Source organism: Simochromis diagramma, unplaced genomic scaffold (assembly GCF_900408965.1).
Source record: "Simochromis diagramma unplaced genomic scaffold, fSimDia1.1 OVJJ01000293.1, whole genome shotgun sequence".
NCBI classification, from domain to species: Eukaryota; Metazoa; Chordata; class Actinopteri; order Cichliformes; family Cichlidae; genus Simochromis; species Simochromis diagramma.
This window is the reverse complement of record NW_024386801.1, coordinates 15,280,416-15,299,360: the sequence shown is the minus strand read 5'-3', so window position 1 is coordinate 15,299,360 and position 18,945 is coordinate 15,280,416. Positions and strand designations below refer to the sequence as shown.

The 18,945-nt window shown below is 41.5% G+C and overlaps 1 protein-coding gene across 2 annotated transcripts in view; it reads right to left on the bottom strand.

Moving 5' to 3' along the window:
* LOC120730039 (PDZ domain-containing RING finger protein 4-like) overlaps positions 1-18,945 on the bottom strand; it is a 111,388-nt gene that overhangs the window by 37,002 nt on the left and 55,441 nt on the right. The window contains exon 1 of one of the 2 annotated variants that reach the window (XM_040026131.1): positions 9,282-17,757. The exons of the other annotated variant lie outside the window; for it this stretch is intronic. Coding sequence (XP_039882065.1) covers positions 9,282-9,350 — 69 coding nt within the window. The 5' untranslated portion in view covers positions 9,351-17,757. Of the gene's footprint in view, positions 1-9,281; positions 17,758-18,945 lie in introns of those variants that run through there. 2 annotated transcript variants of the gene reach the window in all.

The window sequence follows — 18,945 nt, the reverse complement described above, 5'->3', positions numbered from 1 at the left end:
TGCAGATGCACAGCCCTCTGTGTGCGCTCTTTGTTTCCACCAATGTTTGTACTGTGGAGAAAAGCACAAGCTGTCAAGACTGTTCACACTTACACTTAATACACACAGTAAGTTGTGATCATAATTTAGCAGTCCAAAGTCTTGCATGAAAGGCCGCACTGCACACGCTGACATACACACAAACAAACACATATATACTTGCAGTAATCAGGCACAGACAGAAACCACTTTAGACAGAGACACAAACAATTCTGAGAATGCACACACATTTCTGTGCACACATGCATACTGATATTTTCATAAACAGTCGAGCTTGTATAGTCTATTTGCACGTGTGCAAGGAGAGAAAAAAAACAAGGTGCTTGGAAATGCATAATGTCAGGTTCTTAGATATCAAGTCACAGGTGGTAATAATGGGTCTGAGAATTATGCCCTCTTTGTCCTTTGCTTTCTTGTCTGGATATGGTGACAAACAAAAAGCCTGCAAATTATTATTACTTTTATAAATTAATACCAGGCCACAATAACCTGCAGCATCCCAGCTCTTTACCTACGCACAAACACACCCAATACACGTCAACAACAACTCCATCATTTTACTGTGGATTCACTTCATTAAAAAGATGTCTTGGTTCATTGGGAATTGCCATTGTGATACTCGGGCATGTACGTTATTTTCTCTACCTGATTGAAGTCGACAGCCTTTGATCTCGATGAGAATGTGAAAGTAAAATATGCACTAAAACAAGGCAAAGTACTACTGCGGGATGATGCCACGCTGATGTCATCTTCCAAAGGGAGACTTGCATAGTAACTAAGTAAGTGGCTGAGATTGTTTTGTGATTCCCATGCTCTCAAAGGCAAATGAGCTTATGCACTCAAGGCAAGAGCGCTGAAACAGGAAGGACAAGACTTTAAGGCTTTATGGTAATAAACTTGTGAAGTTTAAGCCAGGTATTATGCTCACAGAACCACGACAGTAATTTCCTTTAAACACAATCATAATTAACCACTGTTTAATTCAAATGAACTCAAAATGATCTGAAGGACAGTAAATTTGATTATGAATAGCGTGTGTGTGTTGGTGTGTGTGCTATTCATGCTGTTTACAATTTATGGCTTGCGCTGTCTTTGCTGACATACTGTACATTACTGTACTAATTAGGGATGTCACAGCTTCATGCATACATCGTTTTGATTTCATGCATCATATAAAGAGTGGCAGAAAGTTAGCAGTATGCTCCTGACAGCAGTCACCTTCAGCCTTCATCAACAACCGTTTCTGAAATATATAAATATATACTCCTAACTCCTGTTATAGTTATTTCCTTGAAATGAGTCAAAGCACGATGCTCTGTTGCAAATCCTAAACCAGCCAATCAGTATAGACTGGTAGTTTGTGTATTATTGTTCCATATCAATTCATATAACTCATCCAGTAAGTAATTGATGCTATATTTGTACAAACTAAAATAAAATGTAAGCTTTTTGTCTAGAAGCAGGTAAAAATGATTGCTTTTAGCAATTTAGCATTTAGCTCTGTTTATTCTTATTTGCTTAGGATTATCTTCTCTACAACCCCTCAGATGAGCCCTTGGTGTTCGAGTCAGGCTAGGTCTATGCATTGTCCTTGCAAGAGGAGTGAATGCAGGAGCAAGTACATCACCACCACTGGCACTACCCTGTTCAGGTTTCCGCTAGGCTGCTGCTGCTGCAGGGCATGCATGACTTATCATATTTTAGGGGTACAAAATAAGCAAAGGAAGCTGACAAAAAGATCACTAGCTTATTACTGCATCCAAAGGTGGACGTCAAACCACTTCAAAATCTATCCGAGTACCTCTAGGACTTTGTTTGCCTTTATAATTGGTTTCTTGTCATATCTGTACACATATATTAGATAAAACCCTCCTATCACAGTCCTTGTCTGAATACCTCGGCGCAGCAGACGGCCAAAACAAGAAGTTCTACATCTGATGGCCAGCGGTGATATGTCAAGAAATTTATTCACAGAGAAAGAGCTTTAGTTTACTAAAGAAAATGGCATGTCATGGTTTGTTTGTGCAGCTTTTCCTCGGTGGTTGCCGCGAGTCAGATGAAAGAAATCGGTACAGACAGGAGCACATACAGGAGATAAAACTAATTTTGAAGAGCCTTGTTCATCTTGGGTTGGAGAGCGGCATGGAGACAAAGAGGTCCAGGAGCAAGATGTGTGGTAGAAAAGGTCAGTTGGGTTCTTATTGAGATAAGAAACAGATGAAAAGGAAAAAGGTCACTTCATCAGCTCCCTCTTGAATCCCTTTTGCGCCTCCATAGGGAGATTTCGTGGAAGAACTGATAAAAACCCATTGACTTTATGTCTTGTGCCAAATGTAGCATCATCTGTATCTGAGGAGCAGGGCACACATCTCCGTGCAACAATGTGCACTGAGGATTTTAATTACATTTTTTAATTTCACCTCATCGAAAACATTGTTTTTGAAAACTAATTTGAGCTACTGCAATTTGAAATGCACAAGCAGTCATGCAATTGGATATGTGATTCTCACAAAATTAGACTATGAAATCCCCAGTTACATTGTCAGTGTGAAGCCAGCATGAAGCAGTAGTTATGCAACAATCTCTGCAGTGTTCTAATAAGTAGGGAAATACCATTAGATGCTCAGAGTGACACTGACATTTTTTTTTTTTAATATTACACACTATTTATGCATTTGCCCACGTGCCTGCACATGTTCGAAGCGACAGCTTTAAAAATATGGACCTTTGTGTTGTTTAGGAACAGTAAAAGTGTCACCGGAAGCCTGGATTATAGCTCAGGCTAATCTTTCCAGGGTGGACACAAGATCAATCAAGCAGCACATTTTTCCTCTCTCCTCCCCCTCTTCCTTCACTCCCATCAATTTTAATGGTTGAGGGACATCTTTCAAAAGAAACATAATGGGACAAGAAGACAGATGAGAACATTTGTAGTTAACTGTCTGGAGATAGTGCTGAAGGTGTGGTGGGGGGTTCGACAGCCTTAATGTACCATCAAAGCATTCACAGGCCCCTGATAGAGGCATACCTATAAAGCATTAACGCTGTACTAAAGGCAACTTTTTTCAAGGTGTGGACCCATTTACTGAAGACTTCCAAACAATGTCTTCCTTGTTAATCAGTGCAGAGTGTCATTAGTCAGTTCATTTGTTGGTCTATGATAAAGCCATGCAATAGTGGGGAAGTTTACAGATAAACTAGTAGAAAAAGTCGATTCTTGGAGTGAAACCAACAGCTGAAATCAGAGAAGTTTAGCATCTGTTTGAATCTATTCTCAAACCATTCCTGAGTAGCTGGCCTCTGTCTTGTACTATTTATTTTTTATATCACACCTGGTGCTTTTTCAGTCTTCATTCCATATTTAGTAGTGAGTCCAACTAAGTTGTACTAAAACTGACCTCCAGATTAATTTAAACCTGCAATCTTAGAAAGTCAAAGAGAAAGAAACAGAGTGATTTTTTCAAATTAATTAATTAATTTAATTATTTTTGCAGAACTAATAATCACTTCAAATTAGGGCTGTTCGATATAACGAAACGTCTATCATTTCATTTTACGCTATTGTTTGTTTCGTGGTGTCGCAAAATAAACTGTTTATGGCAATATTTTTTCATCGTTTTGATGGTCACCGTAGTGGCTATATTAATTTCTTAAAGTTCTCTCTTTCTCTTATAGTTTATATAACCACACTACAGACGGACAAGCGCCTGTTTTTATGCTTTGTTGTTAGCAACAATGACGGTAACAGCATCGCGTGTCCACTTGTTTATGTTCCACATAAACCTTTCACAATAAAGCTCAAGATCCTGTTGAGACTTTTCAAAATAAACTGAATCACGTGAAAGAGCAGATTATTTACGGATGAGAAGTAAAAAAGAGCCGCCAGGTGCTAAAAAATAAACCTTAGACTCAAACGTTAGAACAGGCGTGTAATAAATACTCACAAAGAAAATGGCGGCCGTTACAACTTATGTCTAAAAATGTCTCGTTTCATGCATCGGTTAAAACACTCGACTCCAGCTACATGACGCGCAGCTGGAAACACTTCCCGCAAGACGAGCTGCCCGAGATTCACAGAAAATGTTACATTTTTGTGATTTATATCGTTATCGGACGATAGAATTCTTGACATGACTTGATGACTAGCCAAAAGAAACGAAGCAAAAAGACCACAAGATGGCAATGACAGCTTCAGAAAAAAACAAAAGGGGTTCCCCAGATGTGACAACTTTCATGTAAACCTGACATTTATATGACAGTCATTTCTTTAAAAAAAAATAGAAAAAGAGGTCAAGTGTCTTACAAAGTCAAAATAACACAAAAGTATACTGGTGCACACTATTTATGTATCAGGTGCAGCTTGCTAGCCATTTCTCAGGAAGTTTGGCTCTTGGGAAAACTCTTCAACATTTATTGAATATAGGGCTGCTCAATTAATCGAATTTTAATCACGATTATGATCTGGGCTTTCAACGATCATTAAAAATGACTGAGCTGATTATTAGCCCCTCCCTCGTGCTTTACTCTCGCGCTGCTCCGTGTGGCAAAGCGAGCGCACCTCTCTGCATTTCGAACACGTGTCACAACAATTAAGAGCAGCGGTCCCCAACCATTTTTGCGCCACGGACCGGTTTGTGCCCGACAATATTTTCACGGACCGGCCTTTAAGGTGTCGCGGATAAATACAACAAAATAAAACTAGTACCGGTACCGAAAAAAAGAAAATTTATTCATAACACACGTGGAAAGACCCAGGAAAACCGAGTTAACAATAAAAACGATAACAAAATAACGCTGAAAACCGATAAAAACCCTGAAAACTATACATTTCACACCTGAGCCTCAACTCTCGCGGCCCGGTACCAAACGACTCACGGACCGGTACTGGTCCGAGGCCCGGGGGTTGGGAACTGCTGATTATGAGGACCCGAGGGAAGTTCGGAAAGCTAAGCAGAAGTTATTTGGAGAGGAGAGTGACTGCCGTTGGTTGAAAAGAGAGGTAAAAAAACTTCAGTGGTGTGGAAGCATTATTGGTTCGCGGAGTCAGACGTGGATCAAGTAGACATAGTGTGTAAACTTTGCTATGGTGTCTTAGCTGCACCACAGAGCAACACTGCAAAGTTCACTAAACATAGGTGTTTACATTTTTCATTTATTTTTTATATTGCAAACATTTGCACTGTTATCAGTATTTGCACACTATTTTATGACAATCTTTAAAGTCATTATTCAATACATTGTTATTGTTAAATAAATGTCGTCAAATAATCGAGATCTCAATTTCAGTGAAAATAATCGTGATTATCATTTTTGCCATAATCGAGCAGCCCTAATTGAATACATACCCATTACACACATGGCTAGTGGCACTGCAGAAGCAGGAGCAAGTCATCTGTGTCCCCCCCTTAGATTGCCTCTAGTCTACAGGTTTCACATCTGATGCTACTACACAAAATAGAATATCCACCCACCCAATTGCAGGACCACCATACTGGGAATTGCCTTTTGCCACAGAAAGCATAAACTCCAGATCTGCTTCATTTCACATCTGTCTGTCCCATCCTGTCAACCATGTGACCCTGCTCAACATGACATCGCTAAACTCTGAGATTCCATTACAGTGCAGTTGGCCTCCTGCACGCGGTCCCACTCTAAAATTCATGAACACTGCTTTCTGTTTTTTTTTTTATATCTAGAATATTCACTAACCATGTGTTTTTGTTTCCTGGAGAAACGTGTGTATGTGTGTGTGCGCGCACCCAAGCTGTGGGTGCCTCATTCTCATTCATATGCATCAGCAAGTTATCAGGCACTGTTGTGCCTCATTGAGCTGAGAAGCTGCTTTCCATTTATTTCTCAAATGCAGTGGAGAGTAATTCTTCTCCTGCCTAATAAAACTTATAAAACTGGCTATACTGCTTTCAAAACTTCTACTAACAAAAAAAAGCGAGGCTCATTGGGCAATTACGAAACAGGATAATGAAATATGGAGAGTATGTGCCGTGCAGTGCGAAAGGTGAAATTCATTACCCAGCCACATTTGGAGCAGCTGGCTGCTACAGTAGATAGTGGTGGCTCACCGGGGAAGTCTGGAGACCTATTGTAGGTGGATCTTTGGTTTTGATCGCAATGCCATTGCAAAAACAGCTTTTGTTGAAAGCCAATGCAGGCTGTTCCCGCAAAACATCTTTAACTCTACACTGCATTCCTCGTCTCATCAACATCTGCCATCCTGCTAATTAGGCCCAAAAAGCCACACATCACTGGGTTTTAGTGGTGCACAGACAATGTGTGACACTCACGAGGGGAGCTCATGGACACAATGGGAATTTCAAAACCCTGCTAGATCACAGAGCGAATCGGAGTTTGTTACTGTCGGCAAGATAGCCTGAGCACCCACACGGTGGAAAATATATGCTGTAAGAATCTGCCTGACTATAGCTTTTGAGTATAGCTGCATGAGCCTTGGGTCTACATGCTAAATGCATAAAGCAGTCTACTGTTCGGTCTACAGGTTTTGCCTTCGATGACAAAAGTGCCGTCACTGGGAGGTTAACTGGAGTGGAATCCCACAGAGATCAGCTGGAGCAAAGGTTAAAAGAAATGCAATCAAAGAAGATGAGCAATCAGAGGACTCAAACAGAGCAGTCAAAGACAGAAAGATGGACAAGCGTTAATCGGTTGGAGTATAAAAATAAATGTGAGGCTGGAAAGTTAGAAAAAGAACAAGGCCACAAGAAGATTGCTGTGTCTTAACCCTGACCCAAGAAAGCTGATTCAATAAACAAAGAATCTCAGCTCTGTGAGATAGCTTTGCAGGCCAGCCGACAAAGGTGAAGATATTTTCATGCAGAACACCTGCAGCTGTGAGAATAGAAGAAAGGGGAAACGGAGGGAGTGCGAATGAGAGAGCGAGCTAGTCATAAATCTCCCACAGCTAGCAGGGTCAGGCAGATGGAGAGAGTGTCAAAATTGTTTCTAGACGTGAAGGAAAGGGGAGAAAGGTGGCTAACCAACCCCTGCGACTGTCTCCTGCTCTTCAAATCAACCTGCCACGAGGCTGGTCAGTCACGCTGTGACACCAGCAAGCCATTTCTACCTCATTTGCATACACACACTCACATACTCTGCATAATAATAGTAGAGTGGCATAGCAAGCGCGTGTGTGTGCGTACAATTCTAGGTGTGTGTGCATTTCTGCACAACAGAAACACAACCAGAAGACAAAAACAACAACACAAGCTGTGAGAATGATGGGGAAAAAGACATGTAGCAAGGGCGAAAGCTAGACAGACAACATGTAAGAAAGACGATTAGATTGCTGGTGGCGAGAGCGGTGAGTACAGCTTTTTGCTGTCACAACATACTTTTCCTGACTGTAAAAACATTGTTTGGCATTCTCGCAGGGAAAGCTCTGCTACTATAGGAGACTTGCCTCACTGTCCATCATCTTCTACTTTTGGTACCCATCCTGCTGTACACCGTGCTTATTTGTTCACAGAGGACATGTTTGAACGTGTGCATGGAAGTGTGCTTGCAATGCAGTGAAAAGAGGTGGTTTCAGGGTTTCTCACTGGTGAAGGAACTATACACTTCCCTTCTATTCCTTCTTGTTTTCCCCTCCAGTGTCAAGGATGCTTCACCCGCTCCTGCTCCTTTCCTCGATTTCCTTTTCACCCTGCATCATTAACAGCTTACTCTATATTCCCATCTCAGTCTTTATCCTCCTTACTCTACATCCTTTCTGCCTTGCCTCCCACAGCGGTGGTCAGAAAGCAGCTGCTGATGTTGCAGCTCACACCTGACCCAGCTCACTATATCAGTGGGTGGACAGATATGCCAGAGAGCTCCTGTCAATGGCAACTGTGCCCTGGAGACTGCCCCACTTGGCGGATACTGAGCCCCTTCTGCTAGACTACTAGAAAGGGGAGTCAACACTATTTCTTAACAAGTGGTGCAGAGAGAGAGGGACGCAAAAAGCCAAGATAAGCACCAAGGCAGCACTATTTTTACGATCCTTCTGTGGCGAGGCAGGCACTGCAGTGGCTTCCTACTCATCCTTTGGGGTCCCTTGACAGTTCTGTTTGCTAATATTAAACAGGCCATTAGTGTGTGCAACTTCCTCTGCTGCTGATCTTGAAGCTTGCAGCCCACCTTTAGTGTAGCACCCTTTTCTGACCATTAAAGCAGCTCTGAATCTCGCTGACAATGTTCAACCTCTTAGTTTGGCAGCATCTCGGGGCGCATATAAGCCCAAATCTACAGGCAGTGGTTAACCAATGCTGGTTTACCTCCCCCGCTTCTTCTCACCCCATCGCTTCACAAGGGTAAAGAGAGACATTTCACGTCTAATTAATGCACGGGATGGTTGTATAAAATGGCTAATGAGGCTGTGATCACAGCGGCGTGAAGGCAGGCACTACTGCTGGGGAGGGGGATGAGCATGACTCCACTTCCAGGAGACACATTGCTTCATAGTTATTAGCCTGTCATAGGAAGAGGGCTAATGGGGAGAATGGAGGTGCTTGTTTATGTGTTTGGCTCCACCTCAGTCAGTGAGATGTGTGTCCTCCGCCTCTTTGCCTGTTTCCTGACAAAACGCTCAAGCAGTTGCTTAAAAAAAACTTTATGCTGTTTCATCAGCTGTGTCAGCCTTGAAAAAAGAAAAGAGCACATTAAGGGAATTGATATAAATGTGCAGTCAGATGAGCAACATTTGCTCGAATGTAGGCGCTGTTACCTGTGAGAGCAAGACTATCACACTCAAGTGATCCACAAGAAATATAAACAGAACGACTGCTGGTACAGCACTGAAGGGTCTAATGAAAACTTTTCATAAAATACCACAAAAAACCCCCTTCGGCAATTCTCGCTGAACATTATGAAAGAAAGAAATTGGAACAAACACGTCATGTAGTAGAAACCAGGTGCTACTATTCTATTAAAAAACTTGCTCCCTCAGCACGGCTCTTCGAGCAGGATGAATGGACTGCACACTAGCTACTCTCTGAGAGACTGCTCATTACTCAAATCACATCTGCTAGTGAGTAAGAAGCCCCTCTCTCCATTATGCTGGCTCACTTTCATAGTGCAAATATATTCATTTCAATCTTCTACGTGAAATGCCCTGAACGAGGCTCCGGACTTGAACTGCTCTCTTCAAAACACGCACAGTGAATCATCCACACACACACACACACACACACAGACAATATTCGATACCAAAGTCGGTCATGCCTCACCTGTGCGATCTCATACAGGAGCTTGTAGTGTTCCTCTCGCTTCTGTAAAGTGCACAGATTGCAGCCCATTATAGTTGTCGTGGAAACGCCAGGCGTCCAATTCTCCCCAAGTAGTGGTGGTACGGACACAGGGGGGTCACCCTCCACACCGGAGCGCTGGTTCTCATCAGTCACTCCTTAGCGAGCATCTCTTTTCAGGCATCCCATTCACACATTCAGGCAGTCACAAGCAACCCCAGCTTAGAGGAACAGAAAGCTCCAGCTGAGCCTGACAGAAGAAGGTTCAGATGTGAACAGCGGCAGTGAAGTAGCGGCGGCCGTTTCAGCATCAGCCGGAGTGTCTCCTCTATCCCGCTCCCTCTATTTCAGACTCATACACTCACACGCGCACACACAGGCGTGCGCACAGGCTCATACACCAGGGTTGTGACTCGCGTTCACTGAGACACTCCCCCCTTTTTCTTCCTCCGTTTCGGCGCACATGAGCACACCGATACCAGCTCATGAATAATGAGGGAAAGACGCTGTGATATTCATGAGAACAGCGGCAGGAAGGGAGGGGACTGACAAAGAGGGAGGAGTGTGCTGGAGCGGGAGCGCTGGTTCATTAAAACTGAGGCACAGTTACACAATGCGCTCCTTTGTGCGAACAGCTCCTGTGAGAAGCTTGGGCAGGGCTGACTGCACAGAGACGGGCAAGCGGAGGGTGTCTGAGGCTTATGTGCGACCTACCTGCATGTAAGGCTTTTCACTGGGTTTATCTGCTTCGCGAGAGGAGGATGTGTTGCACTTCTGTCGGAAATAAGGAATTGCACTGGCTGAGGAGAAGTAAAGCAGTAAATGCTGTTTCAACACATGGTTTAGTTCATTTACTAATAAAAAAATCATTTAGTGCTTGTCTGTTTAATACATATCACTAAATTATTTTGGTTTTGGACCTTTGGTAACACGTTTTAAGAGTTTTGAAAACCCCTTAATTTTTACGATAAATTTCGTTTTCTCTGATTTTGCTGCTTTTCTCTGCGCCTTATGTGTTACTCAAAACAAGAAGCCTTGTTTTTTTCTCCATATTTGTATTATACATTTATAGATCTATATTTCTCCAACTGTTTCTAGAAAATCGATGATAGTAGGTGCATAATGAAGAGGGCCAATCAGTTTAATGAACACAATATGACATATTTGTGAGGAGTATGCACATTTCGAACTTTGTCAAAGTTAAAAAAAAAAATGAGTTGAAGTAGGCATCACATATTTATAACTCCGGCACCACTGCTGTTGCTGATAATGGGTGTCCCCACAGCAAAACTGGCAGCAAGTAAAGCCACAGACCTCAGAGACGATATATCAATCACCGGCTTCCCTCAAATTGTGATAATTGCAAGACAATAAACCTTGGCTATTGTCTCACTAGCAGGAAGCTACACAAGAAATGAGCAATAACTGTTAACAAATTGGCCTCCGAGCCAACATTTCTGCAGAATAGAATGAAGAGTAGATGAGTGCTCATCAGCTGGCTACTGGGCATCTAACCCCCCAGGGAGGCCATAATCCGATTTTCTGGGCTTTAATTTTGCTTCACTGCCTGGAGGCAAGCCAAACAGAAATCACCATTGTGATTAATACCTTCCACCGTCTTTTCCTCTACCATCGTCTCCACCGCCGAACCGACCTCCCCGCCCGTCTCTCGTCGCCCTGAAGAAGCCACGAGGAGCGGGTTTTCTGCAGTTGCCAGGCAATATCAAATCCATGAAGTGCTGTTCACTAAAGTGTCAATTTGACATCAAAGAGACTTGTTGCGAGGATGGGGAGCGGGGGATATAATACTACATTTGATGAACAGAGGACTATGGAGAAAGTGCGCGTCAGAAAATCAGTCTCCTAAAATTGTATACCAAGAAGCAAAGTTATGAAGTGCCGCTGAGCAAGAGGAACTGTCTTTTCGTTTTACTGTGGTCAGATGGAAAATGTAAACCCATTAAGGATCCTGTGCAATATATCCACACTGCATAGGAATATAAATATTCCATAGACAGTCTGCTGACAGTAACCAATATTGGTACATGTGAAGGAGTGTTTTCAGGGTTCGGCTGTGGATGACCATCACTCTGTGATGGTGCACTCAGTGACCCCTTTAGGTTAAGATGCTCATCAGTCACCCAAATGGTCTTTCTCATCATCTGTGAAATGAGACTGATACAGTAGCCTTTGCCTGCGGTCAAGCAGCACCTCTCGATGAGACGTGCAGATTGAGGAATGCTCTTTGAAGAGTGCATTAAGACTGATAAAAGCTCTTCCGAGCTACTTTATGGCCACGGCTTTTACAGTTTGATGGGGTGAATTTACCTGAGACTGCGCTTCCAACGCAACCCGAGGGCAGGATTTACACATTAAAGTTACATTTACTCAAACCATTTACTTGCTAACAGGGTGACGCTCAGTGGGTTTCAGTGTGTGTCCCTGAAAGCCTGTAGACGTTATGATTTATGTTAACAATATAAGAAACTTAATGAAATGTATTGTTTAACATTTATATGGGGAATAAAACATGCTACCGCATATAAAGTCTCCATTTCAAATTGATGAACGTCGATTCGGTGCCCTCTTTGTGTCACTTTGCCTTCGACTTCCCAACTGTCCTTTTCTCCTGTCCAGCTGTCGTTTATCATCCAGTCTGCCCTTTGCCTGCTCTCGTAGAAACAGGCTCTCAGTCGTGTTCATTCTCCTAGTTAATGGACCTCACATCACAGGGAGCGGAAAACCAATTTGTCCTGACTTTGATGGGTGCATTTTGAGATTTCTTTAACAGCATTTCAAACAAACTTGTTACTCGAGCTCACCTTAAACCTGAAGTTATAACCTTCAGCCAAGTGTGTAATGCAGGTCTATGGTGTATCTGTAAACCCCTTGTGTCCCCAGACATGTCTGTTCTAATGCTCACACGGGCTTCCTGTGTGTCTATCCTGTTCTGCATAAGTGCACACATACAAGCCCACAAACACTAAAATGAGCAACAAAAACAAAGTGATGTGGATGCTCCTGGCGCGGAATGTGAAATCATAATCAGTACCCGCAAACTGTATTTGTATTGATTTTTTGTCTGGGGATAAGTACCAACCATCACACAGAGCACAAAAGTTGGATCAATTCAATATTCCACTTCATGTGGTTCAACAAGCTGACATGTGCTGCATCTAAATGACTTTCAAAAAAGCTACCACATCGAGTTTTCTTTTTCTTTCCATTCTACCTTGCAACACAGCTTTTGTTGCCACTCACTTCTATTTTGTGTAAAGCAGCTGGCCTCACCAGACACATCACGATATATTATCACACTATACGATATTATTGTGATTTTTCACAATATGCTGAATATTGGAGTAACATATATCGTGATTTAGCACCTTATTTTTAAATTCATTTTAAACCATATCTGTTTTATCCAAAAAGATAAAATTCTCTCAAATCACTTATTTTTGCTGCAAAATGAGATTTTCAAGCATAGGAACCCTGTTACTAATATCTGTCACTATGACAATGTCATAGTGACAATGTCAGTCTACTATCAGTCTGTGATTGGGGTCAAATTAGCAATTACAGGCAGCTTATTTCAAATAACACAGCAATTAACTGTAATAAATAATTGAAAATTACATTACACAAATCATTGAGCACATCTGTATACACAGAAATTCACATTTAATAGAAATGTATCATCCATTCATTCTCTTCCTCTTATTCTATTCAGGGTTGTAGGGGGCGCGGGAGCCTATCCCAGCTACCATAGGCCGAGGGCACAGTAAACCGTGTAAAGTAAACACTCACACCAATGGGCAATTTAGAATCACCAATTAACTTAACCCCACTAGATGCATGACTTTGGACTGTGGGAGGAAGCAGAGGTAGCCAGAGAGAACCAGTGCAGACACAGAGAGAACATACAAACATATAAAGACAGAAAGGCCCAGGCTAGACGGTTGATTCAAACCCAGGACCTTCTTTCTGTGAGTCACTCTGAATCAGACTACAACTGTTCGCAGACAGGTTGCCTCCTTTCAGGCAACCTGTGCAATCGCCTTGCAATCATAAGCGGTTGTGAACGCACATCATGCTCAAGCTCTGGGCAACCATTTAGTCACCATGCATTGCAATCAGTTGCATAATGTGAAAAACTGATAAGAGTCACCAGACATCCACCAATGGTTTTTAGCTGAACCAATTTAAAGTACGTTTGCTCAGCTAATGTTCTCTCAGGATGGCAGTGCATCAGATGAGGTCTCTTGTTCAAAGTATTCCCAGATTATTTTAATTTATCTAATAAAATATCATAATTTGGTGTCCTTATATCGATACAATATTGCCATGCAAAATGTCACAATACTATAACCAATTTTTCACCCACCCCATCTAGTTTGAACAGAAAGGTAGAGATCACCCGAAGCTAGCGAACGCTATATTCTAGCAGTTGTGTAAACTTACTCTAACCTTGACAGGAAACATGAAAGCATCCTAAATGAGTCAGAGCTTTAATGAGGAGGAGTTATTGCTGTGATTACTTGTCTGTGGCAATGTCTGTGAGGAATATCAAATGTCCCCATAGCGTTTAATACATAAACAGGTTTATTAGGCCAGCGCTGACACACCATCTGGGTGGAAATCTCTTTGGTGTGAGCAGTGAAGATTGAAATCCCGTTCACGTGAATGGAGAGCCGCGGGGACCTGAGAGTGGTTTGTGATTTGATGTGTGTCTCAGATCTGATCGCCCACCGCCACTGCAAAACAGCCGCTTCTCCTGGGTATTCATGCGACCTGATTTGGGAGTAATTAAATGAGAGTCTTTTATGAATGAATCATCGTCGTAGCCTGCTTTTCACATGACAGCTCTGAAAGGAATTGGTCCAGTGTGCACATACAAAAGGATAGGTGAGTGCTTCAAAACAGGCGTAGCCACATGTGAAGTCAACCAAAACATTTCTCAATGACAATAAATTATTAAAAAGGCTTGAATCTTTAATTCATGTGGGAACATGACCGTGGCTAAAAATAGCACATCATAGACTCTTTTAAATGATAACATATGTAATGTTGCTTTGTAAGCAATCGGCGTATCGAAAAACTAATTTATTGGCTGAGAAGCAATTTAACCTCATATTACAGCCCACATAAAGCCTCTGTTATGATCAAACAATGAAATTATCTGTTATTAATTTGGAATAATAGCTACTGAACTGTGTCATTGCTATCATGGGCATCGCACAAAATCTTCTCACCTTTTTTGGTCAACTTACAGCAGAGGTGTCAAACACAGGGCCAGGTAAATCGGGCCGGTAAATTGGGTAGCACCTTAAATTTGAAGGAGGGAATAAACTTTAACTTTTAACTGTAATTTTATAGATTTTATAGATTTTACAACTTATCTCCTCCATGGTTATTCATTAGTAAGTAAGTCAACTAAGTAAGTAATTAAGTAGGACTCAATGACTGATAAGTTCCTGTTTTGTCCCTGTCTACTATAAAAATGTGTTTTTACAACAGTAGTAAATAATTAACAAAAACCTAGAAGCTACCACAACTTTTTCTGAAATTTTAAACATTTATTGATTGTAATTTATGCCCAAAGAGGAATGGCAACAGAGCTATTTCATTTACTCCAGCAGCATTGGTTCATCATGGAGAAAATCCGAGATGTACTATCGAAATTGCACTTTTCTTAGAAAACATCTCATATATTAAATGCAAATAACATTTTTTTTAAAAGGTCTGTCACATAATTTCATATAACTCTTCACCAACACATCTTACCACCTCTCAAAATGTAAATTAAAAACTCTAGCACACCACACACAGAGCCATCCTGCACAAAATCTGGTTAAACCCGATGCCTCCCGTGTGCCTGAAGATCAAACAAAGTGCAAATCAACCACTAAGCTTCAGCTTTTCTCTACCTGACTTCTGAAACTTCTGAGGGAGTGGCATGTGCCAAGCACTGGTTGGGTTCTGGGATCAGAAGTAAATGAAAGTATGACTGGTGCGTGTGTGATGTCTGCCTACGCCTACAGTGGTAAAACCTGTCAATGCTGTGATATATGAGAAAAATTCTTCATTTTTTCCTTTTACATTTTTGGATCGGATTCACAAATTTATCCCATCAATCTAATATTAAAATATGATGGACATGAATTTAAAAGAAATTATCACTGAACATGTCACAGAATAAACAAAAATCCCAAATCAGAGGTTGCTACATTTCCCATAACCCGTTTTCATTCAACCCTCCTTTTCTGATAAATAAATATCTACCTAAATCATCTATTGTAACACGTTTCCTATCTATATATGTGTATACATAGCCGCAAGCTGAAACTAAAGAAATGTCAGCAACATCAAAATCGAGACTCCAGAGTCACATTTATGAGCATAATCTGTAAATGTTCAATTACAATGTCATTATAATTTCTAGGAGAGCGAGAGGGAGTGAGAGATAGAATTGCACATAGCTTCATTAAAACTGTTATCATATCACCAATCCCCCTTTCAGACTAACAGTTTCATCACCCTTTGGCTGCGCACCAAGCTGTCTAAGTAATCCAATTTTTTCATCATGTCAGAAACACATCATGTGTGACCCAGGTGTGGCTCATAGTACGAGCAGTGAATGCTACATCGGTTTAACACTTGTCAGAGTAGTGACCTTTTCAGCGAGGAAACATTCAGTTTAACACATTCGGCTGCGGGAGAAGAGGGGCGTGAGGGGGCGCGGTGACTGAAAGACAAGATCTTTCCACTGCTATCTCTGCTGGATGCTCCAGTCTGTTTTCATATTCATTTAACCCCAGGCTGTAAAGTGTGTTGGCCAACCCCAACTGCTGCCATGAAAATACTCACAACCGCATGACATCGTGACCCCGACACCACCCGTGTAGCAGCACACCCTCAGGACATCCTGCATTACTGCTGCACCAGCCTCCCTGCAGTTCCGGGGGAATGAGAGTGAAAATGTTTGTTCCCATATGTTTAACTTTGATGGTTGTTAACGCTCCCCAGCCACCCGTTGATAAATAGTAATAATTCCAAATGCATTAAGCACTCAAGCATAAACATAGCATAACTCTGAAGTATGTGTCTGTTGATCCAGCAAAGACTGAGCAGAGGTCCAAAGGTCTGCCTGCTTTTGTTTCCTAAGACTATAATGATATTTGTGGTTGGATACAATCCCCGTGAGCAGTGGGCTCACACTCTTTTTATTATATCATATTCCAATATCATCTGACATACAGTAACAAGGCTATAGAGATTCCCTGCTATACTGTATAACCCTCCACATTGCAGGCATAAAAAGTATTACAATCACCCTTAATTGCAAGATAAAGCTGAATTGTAAATTTTTTTTTTTTTTTTTTTAAATAAACACAGACCAAGAAGGAAAATACTATATATAATCAGGCCTTGCTAGTTTTCATCTTCTTAGTATTAAAAATTGACTCTGTGACATTCCATCACACCAAATGAAGGTCATCTGCAGGATCGTCATCTATTGTCTGTTTTACTTTTTTTTAAAAGAACACTTAAGAACCACTGGAAAGGGTAAGTACATTTGTGTGGTAGAGCCTGGCAATTCTCACTATAGACAAATAGCAAACATGTACAACAGGCATATCATTGATTTCGGACTGTGAGCACTGCTGGTGGAGTCCTGGTCAATACGCAGTCAATACACCTTTGATTGTGGATGAGAGTTTTGTGCTCCAGAAGAAAGAATGGCAATCTATACAGACAATCAGCTCAGGGGGCAAACGGGTTAGACTCATACAAACTTGTTCTGCTTGAGCTATTCAAGTCTTATGCTGATTCTAGCATAAGCACCTTTTATTGTGTCCCAGCCAGTGCCTTTTGAGGTAATGTCACCAACAGGTCATCTCATTTTATGGGCACAATAGCAGCGTCCTGATGTTCGGTTTCAATGTCACGTTGAGACAAAGTCACATGCAGCACGTCTAGTGGCAGTCGGCCCGCTCGCAATTGATGTTATACAAAGAAAGACCTGAAAACCTTAAGTTAAGGCTTTTAGCAACCTTGAAGCTGCAGTGCTTATCATTTTCTTATGCTAACAATAGATCTCGGTATATATGAGACGAAAGAGATGACAAACCAGGTCAAAATTATCACTCGAATCTGCAGTTGGAATCTCCGGGTCAATTGACTTTTGGCTTATGTTAGAAAATCGCTCTGAATTTGCTGCCAATACCTTTTTCTTTGATAAAGTAACCATACACTTTCTGCCAGTCGCTAACAGCAGACAAACTTAGCAACAGGCAGTGTCACGTAACACTGTGATTACACCATGTATCATCTAGGGCAGCGGTCAACCAATCCCCGGGCGTTTGGTACCGGGCCACGAGAGTTGAGTCTCGGGTGTGAAATTTAAGGTTTTCAGGGTTTTTATCGTTTTTTTAATCGTTATTTTTTAATCATTTTTATTGTTAACTCAGTTTTCCTGGGTCTTTTCCAATGTGTTATGAATAAATCTTCTTTTTTTTTTTTGGTACCGGTACTGGTTTTATTTTGTTGTATTTATCCATGACACCTTAAAGGTCAGTCTGTGAAAATATTGTCGGATATAAAGCGGTCTGTGGCGCAAAAAAGGTTGGGGACCGCTGATCTAGGATCTATCATTGCTGATAATAAAGGTAGGCAAAATAACAAAAAACTCATCTCTGTGTGTGTTGTGAGCTGTTAGTACTGACATTAAATCACAAAACTTGCATGCTGACAGAAAAGATTAAACGGGAATGAAACTGAATATTATCTCCTGCCATTTTTGTTTTCAATTTGTAATTCTAAAGCAATATTACAGTGCTGCATGGCATGACCTTGTCAGAGGTCTATTATACGAAAATCACCTGATGTATTTTTTGCGATTGATAAAACCCCCCAAAAAAACATAAGGAGCTAAAGTAATAATAAGATTTAGAGAAGCTGGAGAAGCAGACTAAGTTCATCTTCATGCTGTCAGACTTTGGCAGCATCACAGTAATTTGTCTTTGCTCTACATCAATGCAGCAGCAGGCCTGTACCAGGACCCCTCATGTACTCTATAATTTGTTTTGTGATCGGCTTGCTCATTGTGCTCTTCCAAGCGCTTAGGCTAGCCTGGTGGGTGCACAAATACCTTCTTTTCTTGTATGATTTTTTTTTTTTTTGGTGACTTTTATTTCTTGCCATGCCAGGTGAGAGAAAATCATCTGTGTGCGCCTGAGGATCAGCTTAAAACCTCCACCTAAACTGGAATGCTCCAGAATCAGAATGGCCACAGATCCACTGGTAATAGCAGACCTGCAGATGGATAACATGCTTGTTTTTCAACACACAGATTAGTCAGGAATTATGATGATACCCAGGGGGCAGGAATCTTATTTTCTGTACTCCTGATAAGAAAACAAGAGCAGCCTGCAAACAAATGGAAAGCGAGGCAGAGGTGTATGATTTAGCATGCTGTGCTGCAAGATGGCGTGTTGGCACTCTGGTTTAGGGGATTGGATGAGACTGTGTCTGATGGGTCATGTTTTAGTAGTGGTTACTACAAACAAAGCTCCTGTATCATAAATTTTGCAATTCATAAAAATCACATATTCTGTCGTCTTAAAGCTCTTAAAATTCAATTCAC